General features: G+C 38.8%; 1 protein-coding gene across 11 annotated transcripts in view; it reads right to left on the bottom strand.

The window, feature by feature from the left end:
* Positions 1-2566: 2566 nt before the first annotated feature.
* PTBP2 (polypyrimidine tract binding protein 2) overlaps positions 2567-23226 on the bottom strand; it is a 100820-nt gene continuing 80160 nt past the window's right edge. For 8 of the 11 annotated variants that reach the window (XM_090049896.1, XM_090049895.1, XM_090049893.1 and 5 more), the window contains 6 exons: positions 7192-7346; positions 5704-5737; positions 5164-5256; positions 4378-4594; positions 4194-4271; positions 2567-4043 (listed from right to left, as the gene is read on the bottom strand). In XM_090049896.1, the coding sequence (XP_089906022.1) occupies positions 3911-4043; positions 4194-4271; positions 4378-4594; positions 5164-5256; positions 5704-5737; positions 7192-7346 (710 nt within the window). In that variant the 3' untranslated portion in view covers positions 2567-3910. The remainder of the gene's footprint in view (positions 4044-4193; positions 4272-4377; positions 4595-5163; positions 5257-5703; positions 5738-7191; positions 7347-23226) is intronic. The other 3 variants (XM_090049899.1, XM_090049888.1, XM_090049889.1) reach the window with 3 other exon arrangements.

Genomic DNA, 23226 nt, shown 5'->3' with positions numbered 1-23226 from the left:
TATTATTAAAGAAGCTGAGTTCAAACCCAAGCTCACCAACTCTTAAATTATCAAAAATGCCTGCAGTACTGGGAAGTTCTAATGTTACTCACATGGATGCTGCACTATTTTTATCTAACCTAAAGTTATTCATACCTTATATTCAGGATAGGGGCATAAGCAGACAAATAAAAAGGGGACAAGAATTTACTTTGCCTCAGTTGCTGCTCAGTAACTGTCTGTGTGCAAGCAGTTGCTCTGTAGTAAAATGTAAGCTAAACCATGACAGGAAAGGAGGATGTACCCAGATAAATGTTCACTAAGTAGCCAGCACATAGCAAATCTTCCCCCTTTACCCCACAGTAACTTGCTCATGTGTCCATGATCTAATTTACTCTTTAAAGTATGAATGATGATTGCATCTTCAAATTATCTGTAAAAGATTTCCATTAGCAGGCTTACTGGTTTGTCATTAAATCTGGATGGTCAAATTTATAGGATAAACTTGAAACTTGCTGAACATTGTTTCAGCCATTAGAATACTGAATTAATGTATTACCAAAAAATATGACCTCCCCATTTTTTATAACAGGGTAGTTTAAAATGCCATTTTCTTGTGTAATATATGAAGAGTTGTTTTGTTCACTTAAACTCTTCCCAATTACCAGAAATATTCACCATGCTTCTACCACTTATAAACTTGTCAATTAATCCTATTGAGTTCAAATATCAAGAACTGAAATGATTTTCACGGAAAACAACTCTGATAGTTATAACAGGATCACTGTTTTTCATTTAAATCAATATAGCTTCATAATAACAATTTCTGGAGTTATAATAAATGGAATTCAATATACATTGCTTTTCTCAGGTTTTGGTAACAGATGTTTACAACCTGAGAAAAAAATAATATAACTACCTCTTTCTAAATAAACAACGTTCAGTTAAATATAATCCAATCCTCCTTTCCCAATTTGTATATATTTAAGCTGACGGTTATGTTGTAAAGTTAATTAAACCTTACACACACTATTTTCACTGTATGTACTATCTGATACAGATTTTTAGAGAAGAAATAGTTCAGTCTGAACTGCACATTGGGACCGATAATTTCAATTCACATTTCCAGAGCTACGTATTAAGTTCATTTAACATGCTTTAAAAAGAAAAAAAAGACAAAAAAGTTTCATTGCTTAAGTCCTGAGTGTTATCACAAAGTAAGCAACTCATTCATATTCTACTTAAAAAAGCAGAAAACTTTATGCTGTTGCAAGTGAAGAACTTGGGTCCACATCCACAAACTTACTTAGTTGACTAACTTGTATATGAGCCTCTAACTTCCCATTGGATTTCAGTCAGGAGCTAGACACCTAAATATCTTTGTGGATCTGGACCTTAGTCTATAACAGCTTTAGATATTATGTTAAGTCTAGAGTACATGTCATGCTGTAAAGTGAGATCGTGGTTAACAATACTTCATAGTCAACTGAAACAATTATGTTACTTGCATTTCTGGTTGACAACTGAAGCATGTGAAGCATAACTTCTGAGCTATACTGAGGTGTGTTTTAGATGGAACAGATAACTCAGTGCATTTTTATTAACAACAGTAAGAACTAATGCAACCCCCCTGGTTTATACTGTGACCTTTATATAGTTGACAGATGCTATTGATTATACAGCCAACCTAAAGAACAAACATCAGATCACAAAATAATCGGATATCAATAAGCTTCTGCAGTAGTTGTGCTGGGGAAATGACAGAAAAATGTCTTGAAGCTTGATACCTTTTGCCAGTAATGTTTCAGGACTTAAACAAAAGTTATACTTTAGAAGGGATTTGTGAAAATAATAATTCCTATTTTTGACATTAAACATATCATGTAAAATAATACATTTAAAATGCTGGAAGAATCTTTACATTCTCTTGAACGTGTTTTAGAACGGAAGAAAGACTGAAATCTGGGATCTGGTCCACTCTTCTAATATTTGCTTTAGCAACTTGATAATTTTAATCCATAAGTATATTGTAAGATTAGTGAAAATCTTTAGCAGACAAAAAAGATGGAAAATGGAACTGCAGCAAGAGAGCATGGCAAACCTGAGAGATCTATTAGTGCTTAAATCTACTTAAAAACAGAAAGATAGATATATATATAGAAAGAGAGAGAGAGCTAACAAACTACAATAAAAGTTATGTCTTTAAAGCAGATTATAACAGGGTGGGAAATGTTTAATATACATGTAGTCCTGCAAAGCGGTTACTGTCTGAAGTATAAAGAGCTGGTTTATTTTCACAGCATCAGATTTACTTATGGTATAAAGCCATACAATTGTAAAATAATAATTATAATTAATTATTATTATTATTATTATTATTCTTTTCCCACCCTGGCAAAGAATAAACATGAATTCAGAAGCACAGTAGGAGTGGAAAACAAAGAAGAGAAGAGAGAAAAGGCAGCAGAGAAAGACAGAAAAGGTGAATACAGAGCTACAGAAGTGTTTATTGAGCATGCTACAGAGGTAAGCAGAGTACACATAAAGTGAAATTAAACGACCGTCAAACCTCCCAACTTTGTTAGAAAATTAATTTTTAATTGTGCCGCTTTCAAACTATACTGAATTTTACATTTCTAAAGATGTAAAAACTCAACTAATAGAAAATATACATGACCATTTCTTCTACATAGATAACAGAATCTATGAATCTTGAAACTAAGTACATCAATTTCAAAAAGTATTGGTCATTTAAACAGAATCAAGGTAACAGTTCAGATTGACAGAGGAACTGTTCTCAAATTAATTTGATCTGTAGATTCTGAGCCATGTTTATAGTAAAGTCAGATCAATTTCTAAATACAAAATATTTTGAAGAGATTTATTAAAACTGAATATTACAATGCAAGGTAAATTAAGACTAAAGGCACATAAACTTTGGTCCCACCTGGTTGTCAGTTTTAGAAAACTGCCACAAAAGTTATCTTCCTGCAAATGTTCGCAGTACACGTTCCTCATCTTTGAAAAATACATGCACCAGTTCCTGAACTACCTAGACCAGTCTGTACATGCTCAGAAATCCACAACCAGATTCCAAATCGTAATTACAAACTAAAGATGGCAATATATATTTAAATGCACATAAGTCATGTCAACTTCAAAAACATCTACGAAAAATATTCAGCCACAAACAAGACATTACTTAGTGCTGACATTTATATGATACATCCCACAAGAGTGTGTACAAAAAGGTTAAGATTCCACAATGCTTTCCACATAGGGCTGAAAGTCACAGAAATCACCTTTTGTCGTTTAAGAAACTAATATTCTGTACCTTGATGTTTTTAACTAATGCCTACATTCATAACTGAATCTAGACCAGAACCATGAAATATACAAGGCCATTTTTTAAAGAAAAAAGAAAAGAAAGAGTAGCAGAAATCAAAAATGCTGTTTTACTTTTTCCAAAGTAATGCATTTTATCAGATTAAAAAAAGTGAAAAGCCAATAAGGAATAAAAGTTCCAAGCAGGAGAAATAAAGCTTAACCTTTTTACACACCCCTGCCTAAACATATTTTAAATCATCATGTAACAATGTGCCCCAGACAACCAAATTCACTTTACTAGTATATGCAACTCTAGCAACACTAGCATTCCTTTTTAAGGCACGTATGTCAACTAAGTTGAAAAACTGTGGGATTAACTTGAAACCTTTTTAAACAAAATGATGGTTTATCTAAACAACAGATGAAAAACTAGCAGTTATTAGCACTGCTTTTTTTTTCTTTTTGTGAATGTTTTTAAGAAACAACCAAGGAATGATATACAGCATGAAAAACAGAAGTCAAACTCTGGTCCCCACTTTCCTGAACAGTCAATAGGTGACGACACTGAACAATGCAATACACCCTTCATTCTTTTTCTCCCATTTTAAATAGTTGATTTGGAGAAAGAAACTCTCAAATGGTGATTTTCTCCAAGATTGTAATTGTGTAGGTCAATCAAAGCCTGAATAGCTTCTTCCACTGTAGACATTTGAAGAAGCGCCATCTTGTGATCTCTTCTGAAACAAAACAACAACGTTAGGAACTTAACCAATCCTAGCCAAGGGACAAACCTTTTCTCCCTCTCTACAATAGTTTCTTTATTACATTTAATGTATGCAGCTTTTTGTTAAAACAATAATGTAATGTTTCAAAGAAATATTGCTTACTGAAAAAATTTAAATGCTTTCACAGTGCCCCCAGTGTTAGCAAACAGCGTACGCAGGTCATCTTCTGCTACTGATGGTCTACAGAAAGAAAGAACATATATATACACAAAGAGAGGATTATTAATGAACCTGGCATTTTATGATTTATATGAATCTTAGTGGTTTATTTTCAGCCAACACTTACGGAATATTAGACAGGTGAAGAGTTGCGGATGGAGGGAATATATTTTGAAAATTTTTGGAGCCAGGTTTCTTAAAGCGATGCAGAGGTGAATTACCAAAATCCTTAGTTAGCCCTTGGTCATCAAGTCCCTCTCGAGGTAGCTGTACTGTCTGATGCTTGGAAAGCGTAACTCGAATAATCTTTCCGTACATTTTTTGTCCATTAAGATGGCTCATGGCTGAAAAACACAATTTTATTTTTTCAGTTCAGGGTTACATTTCAAAGCTCCATGAAGATGGCATATTGTTAAATTGCCAATTCCAGATGACACTACATGTATTCCACAACTAGTTCTTAAATTTTTTTCAAAACAGCAATAGAATATTTAGCAATATATTCATTAAGGCAAGCCAAAGAAAACAGCTCAACTTGATTCTAATAATTGAATATTCCAAATATATTTTTCAGGCAAAAGAAAGCATCACAACCAACCTACTAGGACATTTATTTTTTTTTTGGCACATGCTATAAAACAGGTAAGGCTAGAGCAGTAACACAGGTCGGAAAGAAGAATGGTGCCTGCAGTACTTAGATCAATGTCTGTTTTTTTAAAAACTGAACTTCCAGCAATACTGTTATTCATTTCCCATAAAACAGCACATACACATTTTTAAAATACAAAGCAAGTTGACATAATACATTTTCATCTCTCGTAGACAGTCTCTGATCATCTGAATTTACACAGAATGATTTCAAATACTTAATTTTACGAATCTAAATGGAGCACAGACAAAAATCCCGTCTTACCCAGCTGTGACTGGTTTCCATCAGCCATCTGTATAAGAGCACTGTCTTTCTTATTGTATAAAATCTTCACACGCTGCACATCCCCATATACACCTTTTCAGAGTCAGAGGTAATCCAAAAGAAAAGTTAATTTTAAAAGTTCACTTAACTAAATAACATTCTGACATATCAATGAAACACTCAGACAACAAGATTACTCAACCACTCTCAACATCCACACAAATGAATAAAGAAGATCAAGGATTTGAATAGTGAATTTTGAAAAGAATATTTTTGATATAACCCTCAAAGCTATGTGAATGATATTAAATTAAAGACCATGCAAAATATATTAGCATGCATTAAAAGAAAATCTTGTGTCTATGGAGAGTTTTTAAATAGCAAAAGAAAAACAGCAAAAGATTTACTATTCAACTTTAAGCCAAAGTGCTAGCTACAAATAAGAATTAAGGTGAAACAAAAAAAACAAAAACAAAAAACAAAACAAAACAAAACAAAAAATCAAATCAATAATAAAGTATAGTGCTAACAATAACATACCGAAGAGGGTAAACAGACTTTGGGGCGTAACCATCTTTAGAAGGAGAGAAGAGCAAGCAGCGTAAGACAAGAAGAGAGAAGAGTCGAGGAAGAGCGGAGATGAACAGATCATCCATAACGAAGGGTGGTTCCCGCAGAATGGTGAGGTGGTCATGGATCATGGTTCAAGGCGGTTAATTGGGGCAAGTTGGTCCGAGGAACATTTTGTTCAAGCACAGAAGCATGAACATAGGGCATGTAGACAGGGAATGGAGACAAGGACAAGGAAAATAAAGACAGGGAAGGGCACGGGAATATGGGGGGAAAAAAAAGACAAGGAAAGGGAAGGTGAACACAAAGGGAAAAGTATGAAATGGGGAGGGGAAACAGCAATGCAGAAGAAAAATATAAGGAATTGGGGAACAAAAAAAAATAAAATATAGGTCAGTACATAGGAAATGCAGGAATTTGGTCAGAAAATGGTTGGTTTATGTACTGTACAAGAAAAACTGAGTAAAATGTAGTCACCCAAGACAAATATGGGTAAAGTACATTCATATCAAAAAGAGTAAATTACAGCATTTCATCTCAACATGAAAAAAGCATGCAATAGAAATTTTAAACTTCGAACTTTAACTGCATAAGCATGGCTGGTTATGAAATGCAGGCAAAAATCTTTCAAAAAGGCACTCTGGTTCAAACATTTTAACATGCAAAACTGTGGATGACAAAATAGTGCCAGATGATAAAATAAGCTTAATGATTCATTAACAGAGGCCAGTTAAAAATGAAACAGATATTCCAGCTCGACCAACTGATACAAACTTCCCACATTTCATACCAGCTTTCACAGCAATCAAAATAAATGTACAGGACAGTAAAAAATGTAAAAATAAACAAACCCCTTAGAATTCAGAGTTAGCAAGAAAGATACAGTTAAGGTGAAAAATGTGTTTTGAAGACAAATGAATAACTGCAAAGAAAAAATTACTGAGAGACTGGAAGAGTGCCTCATCAAGATCTTTGGCAGAACCTTCAAAGAAAAATGTGTTAGAGTAGTTCACATAAATTAAGATTTTTAAAATGCTGTGACATGTAAGCATGAAATGAAGCAACAAATAATTTTAAAAGGCCAAACAAAATTTCTACGTACACAAAGTATAATCTAAAAATTGAAAAATAATTGCCACTTTAAAAAAAATGTTTAAAATTTAAATTTAAAAGCCAAACATGCAATATTTACCATATTTTTCTTAGAAAAATAGGTAGCTAAATATCAAAGGATACTTTAAGTACATAGCTACCTAGAAAAACAGAAGTATTTAACTATAATAGAAAAAAAAGGTTTATTCATTTAAAATTCATTTAGAGCAGCACATGAAAACAGAAACACAAATACGCTGAGCTTAACACAAACATGTAAAAAGAGGCAAGTGCAAAAAAAATGTAAAAAATAAATCCACAAATGGAGTATGGCTGAAGAAAAACACAGTTAATTGTTTCACTGACCTCTTCATTTAAATTGCTAACCAGGAGGACTGTATTGCCACCAGCTGAGACTCCAGGCATGCCCACACGGCCAGCAGCAGCAGCAGCTGCTGCAGCAGCAGCATTCGGAATAGCCAAGGGACTCAGAGCTCCTGGAACAGCTGCAACAGGAAGCCCTAATTTTAAAATAAAGCATATTTTACGAAACACACACAAGTCGTTTAATATCTAAATCAGAAGTATAATGCCATGAAAATGACACTGTACAAAACAGTTCATTCCACTGTTCATATCTGCCCATGCTTAGTGAACCAGATGAACAACAAATACCAGGAGACCAATCTGATTTCTCAATCTTTTTCTTGATTCAAAACAAGTTTGATTTCTTGTCATGCATCTGAAAAGGATTTTGTTTTCAATCAAAGGTTGTTGTGAACTACAAATATTGCTCTCATTATTCTCTTAAATACCATCTGCAATGTCAAGTTTATCAAAATGACCTGAAGGAAGCCAGTCCAGTCAGTTAAACTAAATATTAATGCAAGTTATCTTCACCACTGCATTTCTTTTATATTACTCTTTGGGTATTAGTTACTCTCCTCATTTCAAACTAATGCCTTAGGCTAACTTTCAGTCTTGCAGAAGAGGTCAATCTAGTCAGCCTACAAATCCCACACAGCTTTAATTCTGTGGGTTGGTGGGGGAGACCATTTCCAACCATGAAAATGCAAAACCATTTAGTACAGGGAAGTAACTACAATAAAGCTCCTCAGTGGCTCCTTCAGCAACCTGGCTCCTCCAGGAACCATGGTGCCATTAGGTAAACCTGAAGGTGCATATTACCTTCCCTGCCTCCAAAAGGGGTTAAAGGTGCTGATGAGAAGCAGCAGTAGTAATTGAGTTTGTGCAGCAAAACTCTGTGGGTACAAAGTGATCATCCTAGCGTCAAGAATAAAACCTCTCTCACAATTATGTGAAAGTGTGTCCCTTGATATGCCTGCACTACACCTCTTACAGGTAAAACAGCTAGGTTTTTTCTAAAGAATACATAAATATGGTTTGTTGAACACAAATCATACTTAATACACACACACACAAACTTACAATACACATTTTTCCAATGATTTATGATACTACACCTTTATTTTCTATTAGAATACTAAGACAGTCAGATATCACAATGCTGGCATAGAACACGCAGCTTCTGGTGCCTAAATACGAGATTACCCTGACTTAACTTTGGACCAGTGTAACTTTAAAAAACGTGATGGAAAGAAACAGAAAATATTCAGAGAAGAATTATTAAAAATAAAGATGTGAAAGAATTTAAAACAGAAAAGCTTTACATTATCAATATTAGTGTGTGATGGTCAGAACAGAGGTATAACAAAATAATAAATACTGAGAAGTCCACTGGGTTATTTAGTCCCTTTCATAACACAAGAAAAAAGTGGACATATACTAAACTTAAAAGCAACAATTTTTAAGCAGATGCTCCTTTTTGTTGCACAGGGTACAAGTGACTTATGAATGTGGCAAAAGTAGAAGGGTAACAGTCAAAACCAAAAACCAACTCCTCTACCCAACACCAAACATTAGTGGGTTTGAATGAAGGATTATATATCTATTTTACAGATAATAACATCTAGCTATATTAAAAGTCATGCTTCAGGACATACACCAGTCACAAAGTACCTGGGGGTTAGAGAGAATGTGGCTTCCCCCATAGGCACATTATAGTACAACTGCTCACTATGAGGGTTTTCTACATCTTCCACTGAAACATGTAGTACTGGCTGCTGTCAGAGAAAGGATACTGAATTAGGTGGATTGGTGGTAGTCTGTTGTGGCAGTTCCCATATTTCTCAAGATCTACTTAATTTCCAATGCTGATCTGATTGCAGTTTATTTTTCTACATGCATATCCATTAAGACAAGTAAGTTTAACATGAAAGTGGCGTACAACACTTTTCAATCTTGTTCTGAATGTTTCAAATTGTATGAGACTACAGATGCATTTAGTCAATGACTTTAAGATTTCATACAAATTAACCATGTTCTTCTGTAAGGTCACAGGATAAAATAAAATGCAGATATGAAGCATAAGAAAAGCATATAAGAAAAGGACAGCCCAAGCCAAACCAGTTAGTGGGACAGGTGCAAATGAAAACTTATAATTACACTTAAGGTTTGGATATGATCTCAAACTTAACAAAAAGATGAAACCTAAAAACAAAAACAAATGCAACTTTACTTTCAAGTCAGTCAGAAAAAAACACCTCTTCACTTGAAAACCTAAGCGAATTTGTTCTGACTGGTCATATAGAGGCCCCTGGCAGATGTCACATGTACATGTGATTAGTGGACCAATCACATGATAGTGTGCAACATGCCACACGTTCAAGTGATTTATGGCACATTAAAATGCCAAATGGACATCCTTATGGCTGGTTTGTAACACATGACATGCATTTCCAAAGGGTGGTGGGTGCAACTGGGCTGCTTGCAGTTTGTAAAAGTCCCAGGGCATCAAGAACCTGAGATGGGTGATAGCTTCCTTGGGTGCTGGGTTCTCAATGCCATAGGCTTTTTAAAAAACACGTACAGCCCTGTATACAGGGCTACCAGGTGCACAGCTTTTAACTGGACCAGTGGGAAAAGCCAATTGACCCCCCACACCTGGCACCTGCAAACTCATACACAGGGTAGCTCCATGCAAGGCTGCACTACGCACAGCTTTCAATTTACTGCAGTCCCAAGGCTCCAAACATGCTAGCAAGTTGAAAAGAACACCATGGAAAACTTAGCATTCAGATCTCATGCTAGGTACCCAGGAGTGTGCAATTAGGACCAGATTCCTAATCCCCGAAGTCATGTGCCCTGCCATGCCTGTGTTATATGGCTGGACAAACAATTGTTGGAATAAGGGGTCAGATCCCATTGTGTCATTAAATCAAGTGTCTGCCAGTGCCCACAGAGAACACCATAATGTTACTTTTTGGCTCTTCAGAAAAGTGTTTCCCATTTTCAACCCCTCCCCCCCCCTGCATTTTAAAGAAGTATTTCATGAAATGTTTGTTTTAAACTAAAATTTTATTTCAGAAAGTCTTTTTTAAATTAAAGCAATTTGTTACTTCATTATGAAAAGAACAATTTGAAAGATGTTTTTATGCAGTAAGTGAGATTTCTAGAGAGATCCTTCATTAATGAAAAATAAGTAATTCCTTTACCATCTGGGTCTAGCGATAGTTGCATAAGCTGAATTCATCAAGGAGAAGCTTTGAACTGTGTTCATATTTTAATAGTTTATTTACATATTTTACAGGAAAGAAATGCCTCTAATTTGCTCTTTCCTACAAGTTGCACACATTTTTACATTATTCCAGTCTCCTCTGGGACATTCCATCTCTAATCCCCTACTTAATCATTGGCAAAGTGTTCTAGATGCACAGAGATATTAGGAGAGCACACATATTGTATTGTAAAATTTAAGTGTGTATTCTAGTGTCCAACTATTTAATGACTAAAGTTCTTTGGACACAAGATTTGAAGGCAGGTTCATTTGGGGAGGAATGATTTGGGGATTCAGATATTCATGTTTTTTTAAATTACCTGCTCATCCCTTCCTCCTCCCTAATTTCTAGTATTTGTATAAAAATGTTGCATCTTACACAAAAGATGAATTCATATTCCTTGGTGACTATAAAAGTAGTAGATCTTACTTACAGCATAGCATATACTTACAAAATGAACTACGAAGGAAACAAATGCATACATCTTTCCCTCAGAATCATATTTTGGAATCAGTTTCATTAAAAAAATATCTGTTTATGCATTTTCTGTGTTAAACATATTCTTTTTCCTGATCTACTTTCACTAAGTTCAGAAGAACATAGGTCACTTACGCAGAAGGTTGGATTACCATACCTGCATAAATGTAAAGCTGCAAGAGGCAAAGTCACATGAAAAACACTTTGCTTCCAGCACATTTTCCATGTGAAAAAGCAGAAACTTGACACTTGAAAACTGAACTAGTGGTACTATTTATATATAAACGCCCTAAAGTTGTTCCTGAGGTACAGCAAGTCAGAAACAGCTTTTATACCACTGAGAAGCAGAGAATACTAGCTTCTCAATAAGACCTACCAGTTCCCCCAGTCCTTAACAAGCCCTAAAACACTGACATTTCTAGGCATGAAAAATGGACCTAAAAACTTTTCAAGAGGCTTTTATGGCCCACATCTTTGTACAGTTGGGCACATGGTAATGAAGGGATGAAAAAAACCAAGAGTCTTAAAATGACATTTCCATATTCTCTCCTATATACAGAGCCATGACAGTGTTCATGATGAAAGATTTACAGGCATTCAGTTGGGATGACCTGTATAACTCACTTTATGTCTTGCTATTTGTGCAAAGCAGCCATTTAACTCATCCTCCTGAAGCCTTTAATAACCTCCCCAAAACGTACTCCCATACACAGATGTACAATTTATTTTGTATTTACATTTCCCTTTTTTTGATAACAAAACTAAAAATATCAGCACATAGACAGGGTCTTGCCTAAGAGTTCATCTCCTGTAATTCCATACCTATCAGTTTATGTCAAATTCCTTTGTGGCAGTGTCAATTTGCTGTTGAGATAATTGTTAGGAAAGATACCAATACTGTCAATGGAAAAATAAACAGGAAAATTCATAACTAGCATTGTTCCAATCTTCATTTACAGTCATATCTGCAAGGTAAACTTGAGCTCTAGGGGTGTTCACTGCTCAGGGTGGGCTGCTTCCTAAACCAGAAGCAGAATAGCTGCATCTTTGCAGTGCCGTAGGCAGACTAATTACCATAGAAGCAGAAGACTCACACCATCACTCAACAGTTCTAATTAACTGGTCTGACATGACATGTGGACACGGTTATACTACATCTGGTTTAGTAAACAGCCTGCCCAAAGCAGCATACTTTGTTCAAGGATGTAAGTTTGAAGCACAATAAAGGTTATCATGCACAAATGGTCTCACCACTTCCGAATTAATATCTACTTTCTTAGAAAATATATACTTTTGTATGGTTACCACAAAAGATTAAGTCCTTAAACATGGGACACAGTACCCAGAATTTCCATTCACAATATACCGTAGTCCAAATGTTAATGTGATTGAATTGTTACAATTTTCTTATAAATCCATATGATAAAAAAGAATCCAATACACATGAATGTAGTACCAAAACCTTCAGTAGTAGTTCTCTAAAGGTTATATCCTTTTTAAAAATCCATATTCCTAAAATCTTGTGTCCTCATGCAAACAACTTCAAGGAGATGACAAGCAAGCTTTATATTATAAAAGTTTAGAACCCCTCGGGGGAGATAACTGAAGCATGCGTCTCCAGGGATATACATAGCACATCATAGCCTCTACTGAATAATTCTCTCAGTCACAATTGATCAAAGTTTCTGGGAAATAAAATGGAATTACAACTCAAGAGAAGCAGGACTGGTGAAGGAATCCATATGATATACAAAATTTAGAAAGAATATGCTTTTTATATCTTTTAATTGGTTTCCCTAAAAGATTGGAGTTTTGTCACTATTAATGATTTAGCTTCAACCATTAACACATCTTATTTTTTCTACTACTGAGCAACATTCATCTATGGATATTCTTTAAACATTTAGAAATAAGAAAGAAGATAAATTTGGTTATGTAGAGGAACAGTAACAGAAGGCAATAGGCTGGATTTGCCTCTATCAAACCTACTATCATTGGTTAAAATCTGGCTGGGTCAGGTATGCAGACAGATGTTGGTGACTTCACAGAGCCATGGGTGGGAGCTATTCCCATCCCTATACCTGTACCCATCTGATTAATTGCTTAGTGTCATCAGCAAATTTGAATAGGGTGCTTTTTACCTGCTCGTCCAAGTCATTGATGAAAATGTTGAACAGTGTGGGCCCAAGGACTTGTTGCAGTTACAAAAGGTTAAATGAATATTTATTTAATCAGTATTTATATTCCTACTGGGAACAATGGAAATGAAGCCAACCTACACTCTGGGAAGTTCCACTTCTTTGTGGAGCTGAAGAAAGTTATTTTTGCCGTTGTTCATAGCTTAAAATTTCTTCTTGAACAGGAATAAAGAATAAATAAAAATGCTATAAAATTATTTTAATTAGTTACCTTCAGTACCAGTTTTACACAACTGGGAGGTTAGGAAGTGGAACCCAGGGACTGTATGCTCGCAGAAACAAGTGATAATAGTGAATGGAGAGAGTGGTCTATGAGCAAGGAAAGGAAATAGAAGTTTCAAGACACAGAAAAATTTAAATTATATCAAGGCTGTACTCTACAACCACGTATATGATAAAATATCACTCTCTTGGATGTTCATTTATGAACTCCAAACAAGAATACCATAATATTTAAATAAAAAGGAAGTTTAAAAAGAACTGTTGTAAACATGAGAACACAATATTTGTGACCTAACAGTTAGTATTAAGTTAGTGTGATTATTCCCAAAACACTGCATTTGGGACCCAAGAAATTCGGAAAATATCCTAACCACCTTAACTGTACTCCACAGTAACACTAATGGGAAAAGAAAGAAATGGAACATCGCTAAAAGTCAATTTAACCTAGGACTAAAAACAATGTTTTGCCCTAATGCATACTAATACTTAGGTTTGGCAGGATTTGATTTTTATTGATAGACATCCATTTCACCTGACACTCACAGACTGATGAAAAAATATTTCTGTTGGTAATCATTAAAATTTATAGTTTCATAGTTTCTAGGGTTGGAAGGGACCTGAGCAGATCAAGTCTGACCCCCTGCCATGGCAGGAAAGAGAACTGGGGTCAAACGACCCCAGCAAGGTGTACATACAGCCTCCTCTTAAACACCCTCAGGGTAGGAGTCAGCACCACTTCTCGTGGAAGTTGGTTCCAGATCCTAGCTGCCCTGACCGTGAAGTAGCGCCTCCTGATATCTACCCTCTGCCGGCTTGTGACTGTTATTCCTGGTCACTCCTGGCAGTGCTCGGGGGAACAGTGACTCCCCCAATGCCTGCTGGTCCCCTCTGACTAGTTTATAACAGGCCACTAGATCCCCCCCCAGCCTTCTCTTGTGGAGGCTGAACAGGTTCTGGTCCCGTAGCCTCTCCTCATAGGGCCTGCCCTGCTGCCCCTTAATCATGCGAGTGGCCCTCCTCTGGACCCTCTCCATGCTGTCGACATCCCTCTTGAAGTGCAGCGCCCAGAACTGGATGCAGTACTCCAGCTGTGGCCCCACCAGTGCTGCATAGAGGGGGAGGATCACCTCCTTGGACCTGCTTGAGATGCATCTGTGGATGCACGACAAGGTACGGTTGGCCTTCGTGACTGCCTCCCCACACTGCCGGCCCATGTTCATCTGGAAGTCAATGATGACCCCAAGATCCTTTTCTGCCTCTGTACTGACAAGAAGGGAGTTCCCCAACCCGTAGGTATGGTGCTAGTTCTTCCTCCCCAGGTGTATCACTCTGCACTTCTCGGTGTTGAATCCCATCCCATTCTCATCCGCCCAACCTGTAACCTGTCTAGGTCCGATTGCAGCCTATTCCCCCCTTCTAGTGTGCCCACAACCCCCCACATCTTAGTGTCATCAGCAAATTTGAACAGGGTGCTTTTTACCCCCTCGTCCAAATCACTGATGAAGATGTTGAACAGTGCTGGCCCGAGGACTGAGCCCTGTGGAACTCCACTGCCCACATCCCTCCAAGTCGAAAATGACCCATCCACCACCGCTCTCTGGGTGCGGCCCTCCAGCCAGTTAGGGACCCAAATGACAGTGTGGGTGTCGACACCACAGTCCCCCAGTTTCTTAATGAGAATGGGGTGAAAGACAGTGCCGAAGGCCTTCTGAAAGTCCAGGAAGACTATGTCCACTGCTACCCCTGCATCTAACGATTTGGTGATCTGGTCACAGAAGGCCACCAGGTTGGTCTGACAGGACCTGCCGCTAATGAACCCTTGTTGGTTGCCCCTAAGCATAATCTCTCCCCTGCTGGCCCCTCATGGATATGCGCCAGAATAATTCTCTCAAAAAGCTTGCCCAGGGTCGAGGCAAGACTAACTGGTCTATCGTTTCCGGGGTCCTCCTTCCTCCCCTTTTTGAAGATGGGAACCACACTGACCCTCTTCCAGTCCTCTGGCACCACACCAGAGCACCACAAGTGCTGGTAAAGCCATGCCAGGGGTCCCGCAATGACCTCAGCCAATTTCCTCAGTACTGTAGGGTGGAGATCGTCCGGACCAGCTGATTTGAATACATCCAGTCCTTCCAGAAGTTCCCTAACTAGTTCCTCCCTAACCCTTGGCCTAGGTGCGCTTCCCCTGGGATCTAACGGGGGCCCAGAGGGGGGGTGGCTGTTCTAGTCCCTGCTTAGGAAAATGGAGGCAAAGAAATCGTTAAATATTTTGGCTTTGTCGTCTGGTGTGATGACCAAATTTCCTAGCGAGTCCTGCAGGGGCCTCACATTACCCGGAACCTTCTTTTTGCCCCCTAAGTATTTAAAAAAGGACTTCTTGTTGTCCTTGATCCAGGAAGCTAGTCCCAGTTCCATCTCTGCCTTGGAGATTACATTAACATAAAGAAGATATAAAAAAAACCAACTAAAAAACAGGATGGAGGTAAGAAAAACTGGGGAGGTAAGAAAAACTGGGGTTGGGGGCACTACCATGCACACACACACACACACACACACACACACACACACACACACACCAGCCGCTGTAGGAGCTGGGGGCCATGCCAGTAGGGCAATGCTACGAGAGGGCGCTAGAGGGGCAGGGATGGTAGCAGTGGGGAGCCTGGTGCTGCCGGCTGCTTACTCTGCCCAGGTCTCAGCTACAGTAGGGGCCAAACTCTAGCAGAGCTTGGCCCAGCCTCTGTGGGAGTTTAGCCCCTGCCCCAATTACACATGGGCCAGGCCAGGCTCCAAAGGAGTTTGGCCCCTGCGTAATCATTTCAAGGCAGGGGCCAAACTACCACAAAGCTGAGCAAGGGTCAAACTCCTGTAGGGGCCAGGCCTGGCTCTGCAGGACTTTGGCCCCTACCCAAGCTGGGACCTGGGCAGAGTGACGGGTTGACAGCACTAGGTTCACAGGCATGACCAGCCCTGCCCTTCTAACCCCCACTCCTGGTACAGCCTTACAGGAATGGCTCCTAGCTTTTGCAGCAGCCGCTGCACGTGCATGTATGCGTTAAGTTGATAAAAGTTGGAAAACATCACTAATTTTGCACAATCCTGAAAATTTCTAGCTAAAAATCAAAAATAAACGCTAAAAAATAAGCATTGCTTTTAGCTGTCAAAATTTTTAAAAAAAATTAAAAATCAAATTCTGCCAAGCCTTCTAAAGCTGCATGGCAGAATCACACTTGGGTACCTTTGTAGTGGTTCTGTTTGTATTTCTTTGTAAATCTTAACTAAATTTTCTGGGTTTGCAGTATAGCTTGGGAATAATAACAAATATCCGTTTAATAATTCTAACCTTTAAATTATTCAAAATATATTAACTCTTATCTCCAGTTTAACATAATTTTATTGTAAGATATATAGTACTCTAATATTTTGTATAGTTCATTTACTACCACAACCAGTACTCTTTCTTTGCATAAGGAAAAATCCTCTATACATTTTTGCACATCATGTAAAAAAAAGCATTCTAGTCCAAAGAATCAACTATAGCTTTTAAAAATTAATGTGAAATTAATCAGTTCTGTCCATTAGTGAATATTCCACCTTTCAAAAGATGAAAAGTTCATTATAAAGATGTCTACTTTACAAACTCAAGGATTTCTGATCATCTAGTTCCTTTATGGTGTAATGTATTAATGAACGACTGTTTGCCTGGGCTAGAATGATCTTTTTGCATGTGAGAGTTCTAATTTATTACATAGCACAAACAGTCCTGGCCTCCTAGAAGGTTTAGATAAAAAGCATATTGATAGAAAGTGTGATCCCTGTCCTGTAGATATTTAGTCAGTTATTCTGATTTAACTACTAACATTTTTTTTTAATCAAAACAAAATTGACTTGTAATACAGATTTTGGCCATTCATTAATATTCTGTCAACAGTATTTACAATTTGAATATCTGCCTTAAGCTATTTAGGTTCTTTCAAAAAACAACAAACAAACAAACTCACCAACACAGTCAATATCACAGATGAATTTTGCCACTAGCAATACTTAAGCTTCCAAGGTTTACAGATAATACATTTTAATTTTTTTGGATTACAGAAATACAGCGCAGTTAGCCATATCTTTTTCCCAAAAGATATTTGGGCACTGCATGTCATTATAATTTTTTAACTGGATAGTGAAATCTGGTTAGTCAGTCACTGAGATACCTTGTTTCTATGGTTTCATTAGTCAGTGCACTTAATGACTAGCAGAATCCCGCTGACTTGCATGAAAGATAATGCTGGCTAATTAGTCATGTTAGTGGAGTTAGTCATTTAGAAGTGTACACTCATATAACAAAACTCATAATGAAATTTGTGCTTCACACTTAATTGGCTTAAAAACAGGGGTGTCCAACTTAGTCCATGGAACCTATCTATCCAGTCCCTGTGGCTACTAAAAGTTGGGCATGGCCTGCTGCAGAATGTGGGGCTTTTCAGCCCTGCTGGCCATAGCTGCCATGGACTCCTAGAGCCACAGCAAGTAGAAATAAACTGCTGCTGCTCCCCCAGTATGAAATTTTCAGAACCGTAGGAAGCCCCATCGACTTAATGGTTTGGCTCCATGGGCTCCAGCCTGCACTTGGGATACACTACAAGTACCACTGACCTAGTTGATCAACCATTCCATTTTGCAGAATTGTCTTCCATTCTGACAGAGTACGTGTAAACATGCAAAACATTTTTTTCACTGTTTACTCCATCATAATTATGCAACTCTTTCATAGTGAGCAGTTTGAATTTTTTTTTTTGTAAAATGTATACATAAGCATTTATTTGCATAATCATGTAATTCTTGCATAGCAAGACAGTCCATACAATTTGCATGTGAAATATACATCTTTTCCTCATTGGAAAGGTCAAAATTTATTTTTTACTGTGTCTTGGTGTGGTTTGTAAAATAAACCCCACGAAAGGTTGAAAATGGCAAACTACCGGTAAGGAGTTAGTCATGGATAGGACTTTACCAATCCTCCTCCGAGTGACAATTTAAACTGTGTTATACTATATGTGTTCCTATACAATATAAAACATTCATAAAAAGTATTCCATTGTGATGGAACTTAAAATTTGCTTAAAAAAAGGGGAGGGGGGAAATCCCCTACAAAATGAAAAAGAAGCTTTGTATACATTAAATGTGGAAAAGGATGGTGGAAAAATAAGGCACCAACCAGAAATATGTAGTAGAACACATTTTTGGTATGGGGTTTGTTCACAACCTGCTTCGGTCACAGAGGGTTGCAAAGTTAAGCAGCAGCAACTCAGCTACTTGTTGGAGCTTTTACTTCAAAAGATACTGCCTGCTTCTCCAATCCGCTGAAGTCCAGTCATAGTTCCAGGCAGCTGACAGCAAAGGTGGTACCCTCTGAAATTAAAGCCTTAGCAAACAGCTGGTACACCTCTGCAGTCCCATGCAGGTGTTTGTAGAAGATACAAACAAACCATTTTTTGTTCACAAACACTCATTTGTTTTCATGGGGGTTAGAAACTTAACCCTGTTAAGAATCCAGGATCAACTGTATACAGCTGCAAGCAGCTGCTCAGTATTACTGGTGTGATCCAGATCATAGAATCACAGAAAATGAGGGTTGGAAGGAACATCAGGAGGTCATCTAGACCAAGCCCCTGCTCAAAGCAGGACCATCCCCAGCTGGATCATCCCAGCCAGAGCTCTGTCAAGTTGGGTCTTGAAAACCTCCAAGGATGAAGATTCCACTACCTATCTTGGCAACCTGTTCCAGTGTTTTACTACTGAGTACAGTGGGAGCATCACTTCCTTAGTTTTACATGAGATGCATCAGTTGATGCATGTCAGCATATTATGTGCCCTGCTGGTTACCACATCACACTGACAACTCATATTCATGCTATGGTCAATCATTACCCCTAGATCCCTTTCGACCCTGGTGCAAGTCAAGCTGTCACCACTGAGCCTGTATGTATGTTGAATGTTGTTTTGCCCCCAGATGGAGCACCTTACACTTGGAAGTATTAAACTTCTTCTGGTTCCCGTCTGCCCAACTCTTTACCCTGTCCAGGTCTGCCTGTATCTGCAACCTATCTTCTGGCGTGACCACACTGCCCCATAGATAACTTGTTGTTGTCTGCAAACTTAGCCAGTGAACTTGCTGTCTTCCCTCACTTTATAATTCACAAATAGGGCATATGATAAATGTCCCCCATACCCAACACAAGTAATTTCTTGATTATAGCTCAATTTGATAGAAACAAAAGAACCAGAGGTCTCTACCAGTACGAGCACTGTGGAAATAAAAAATGATAAAGAAATGGGAAAGGAAAAATTAATTACAAAAGGGGCAAAAAGCAAAGGGAAGACCACTAGCATCATACTGACACACCCATCTTGTCATTTTTTTTGTCACCCTCCCCATCTCACTACACCCTCATTTTTAATATTTGTACAAAAAAAATACTGGTCATTAGCAAATTATACTTGTCCATCAAGTAAGGCTCATGGCTATTTTACTACGTTGTCTCCTCTATCCTACCAGCTCCTTTTGAGGCACTCATCTTGCATGTCTATTAATATGCTAAGCTCCCACAGTGGGGACAATTTTTCTCCCATGTTCTGCAAATCTTTTTTTTTTTTTAATTTTGGCAACTACACGCATGAACAACAACAAAACACGTATGCAACTTTTAAGCTTTTTATCTGTGACTCCTCCATTATTCAAAATTAACACATGGGGAAACACAGGCACAAAAAGAAAAAAGACATACTAGGCTCCCCTACATACCAACTAGTGACATACTCAGCAACTGAACCCTGGCAAAGCTCTACTGTATTAAATTACCATATTAACAACAAGACAAGGTGACCCCCCCACCCCAAATGCCACAGGAAAGTCTTATTATTTAATGAGGGAAACCTCATTTGGGCTGGACATAAGGAAGAATTTCTTTACTGTCCGAGCCCCCAAGGTCTGGAACAGTCTGCCAGCAGAGGTGGTTCAAGCACCTACATTGAACACCTTCAAGAGTAAATTGGCTGCTTATCTTGCTGGGATCCTATGACCCCAGCTGACTTCCTGCCCTTTGGACAGGGGGCTGGACTCGATGATCTCCCGAGGTCCCTTCCAGCCCTGATGTCTATGAAATCTATAGTGTCTGTCATTACACTGCTGCCAAAAGCAGAATGTGCTTAGCAATGAAGACCAACTATGATTAAATGCAGCCATCACTGAGCATGACTATTAAATATGTCCATATGGGGAAAACATGGTGATGGTAACCCTTTTTTGTTTGGCTCTTAAAAATCCCCAAACAATACAAAATTTAAAAAAACAACAGGTGGGTGTCTCCTCCGCAGGGAACTGGCATCAGGGCCTGAATGTACTGCAGTACCAGGCTGGTACCAGGAGGGCTACAGCTAGCTGTGACACTTTCCCCTTGATGCCAAAAAGGCCAAGATGTTACTGGGAACGTACCACAAGGATAAGTTAGTGCAGCCTATATGAATAAGATATATAGTAATGCCTGTTGAGTGCATTCCTCCTCACTGGTGAATTTTTCAAGTCATGGTGAGTCACTACATTGCATACATTTTTATTTCTTCTTCACTCCCAAAACTAAGCTATGTCTTTCTTTCCAACTTTCAGCTATTTGTTTCTTCGCCAACCATAACAACCATGAAACAGGGTCCCTAAACAGTTCATCCAGAACCCCTCTGTTGGCCTAGCATATATGACTAGTGTGGCCCCAGCCACCATGAGGTGAAAACTGGACCAGGTTGCTGAGAACCTCATTTGTATATACATTTTTGGAGCATCCCAGGACTTGTGACAAGAGCACCTGGTTTTAGTCACTGAGTGGATGCTAATTAGGACATGGATTGTTTGTGGGGAGGGAAAGGTATATACCAAATACACACACAGACTGAGCAGTGCTAAGATATGGGGTCACCATGGCTTGAAATGTTGTTGGCTCTGGCAAGGGTGAGCCCAATGAACTATATGGTAAATCACAGGACTTTCACTTTGTACTACACATAAGGAGGTGCCAAAGTTCTGCTCAAAAGCCTGTTTATGGAGTACCTGTGCTAAAACTTGCAGCAATTTCAAAAAAGATAGCATGCATCAATTCTGAATGAACTAAGTGTATGGGTACTATTTGCAGACTGCTACAGCCACGTTTAATTTCAAGGTTAATTTCTTTTCAAATTTGCTCTTCACTTATCTGTACTCAAGAGAGCAAAGTCTGACAGTAAGGACAGGGGGAAGATGCTCCTAGGGGAAAATGTTGGGGAGAAGCAGAGAGAAAAGAGACTACCTGACACCCTAGATTTATTTTCCCTCTTGTAGTAGTGGGAGAGGAACAAATTCAAGGCAAACCCGCAATAATTAGACTCTATTATAGACAAGTATAATACAATTTTAAAGATTCCATATAAAGATTCCAGTTATTGGGGGGTCATCTTCTGTTCTAGTAGATATGGTAACATTCTAGGTGAAATAAGATGTCATGTCAAATCACAATTCATGAAAAAGTGTATTTTATAATCCTCAGTTTTGGGGACTGCATTTCAAGAAAGATGGAACCACTTTGAGAGTCCACAGGAAAGCAAAAGAAATGTTGAACAGCTTAGAAAATGACTTGGAAGAAATGACTGAAAGAATCTTAAAAGACTTGTTTAATCTTGAGGGAACATATAACAATCTTCAAATTTATAAAAGGTTGCTGAGAAAAAAAAAGCTATAAACTACTCTTTGCATCCATTCGGGATAGGGTGTGAATTAATACGCTTTGATCGCTAAGGAGATTTAAGTTAAAATTAGTGGTAAAACTTTTTCACTGTAGAAATATTTCAGCAGTGGGATGGATATTATCTAGAGTTTGTGGGCTCTTCCTCATTAAGGTTTTTTAAGAGTGGATTTTTAAGATAAAGATCTGCCAGGAATGGTTTATGCTGATGATACCTTGAGGGAGGGGAACAGAGTCAATCAGGGGTCTCAAAGACACTGCCCACAGAGGTCTATCACCTGGTCTACAGCACTGCCTATGGGTCACAGACCAGTCCAGTGCATACAGCATGCACTGCCCCTGGGCCCGCATGCCTGTGTGCAGAGCATATATAGTGCGAGCTCCACAACAACACATGGGGACAGGTCTGGGACAGGTTCCTCATTGACAATGTTCCCTCTAAGGAGCGCTGCCTTGGTCCAGCGCGAGACACTTATGAAGGTGGCTGAGGGCTGAGGGCTGGACCGGAGGCTAGAGCTGGGAGCCGGGGTCTGGAGCTGGGAGCCAGAGACCGGAGCCAGAGCCTACCGTAGGCTCCGCCAGCTCTGGGGAAGTGCTCCGCTCCCCCACATCAGGGCCAGGGAGTGAAGCACTACCCCAGAGCTGGTGGAGGCCATGTGGGACACACCCTCCAGAGGCAATGATGGGGAGTGGAGCAGTGTCCTGGAGCCGACAAAGCCTCACTTGGGACAGGCAGCGGCTCCTCCCCAAGGTGAGGCAAGGCAACGATGGAGGTTGGGATGAGTGGCTGGCGCGGGCTCTGGGGAAGTGCTCAACTCCCCAGCCCTGATGCACTTTTAGTTGTTTGTCGTCACGCACGTGCACACCTTAGAGGGAACCTTGATCATAGATCCAGAGCTGGTCCAAATCAGGCCACAGACCAGCTGTGCATGCTGGATCCAGTGCACAGGATCAGTTTGGCATATGCACCATGAATACCTGGACCAGCCCTGTGCATAGCAAGCCAGCTCTGTACCCTTTATCTGGCCTTGGGCCAGATGAGTTTGCCACCGTGGAATAGATTATCTTTCCCACCCTCATTTTCTTGGATTTGGACGGTAAGGTAAATAT

This window comes from Crocodylus siamensis, chromosome 5 (assembly GCF_052110815.1).
Source record: "Crocodylus siamensis isolate JL-2025a chromosome 5, ASM5211081v1, whole genome shotgun sequence".
Classification (NCBI taxonomy): Eukaryota; Metazoa; Chordata; order Crocodylia; family Crocodylidae; genus Crocodylus; species Crocodylus siamensis.
The sequence above is the reverse complement of the archived record's forward strand: the minus strand, read 5'-3'. Positions and strand labels throughout refer to the sequence as shown.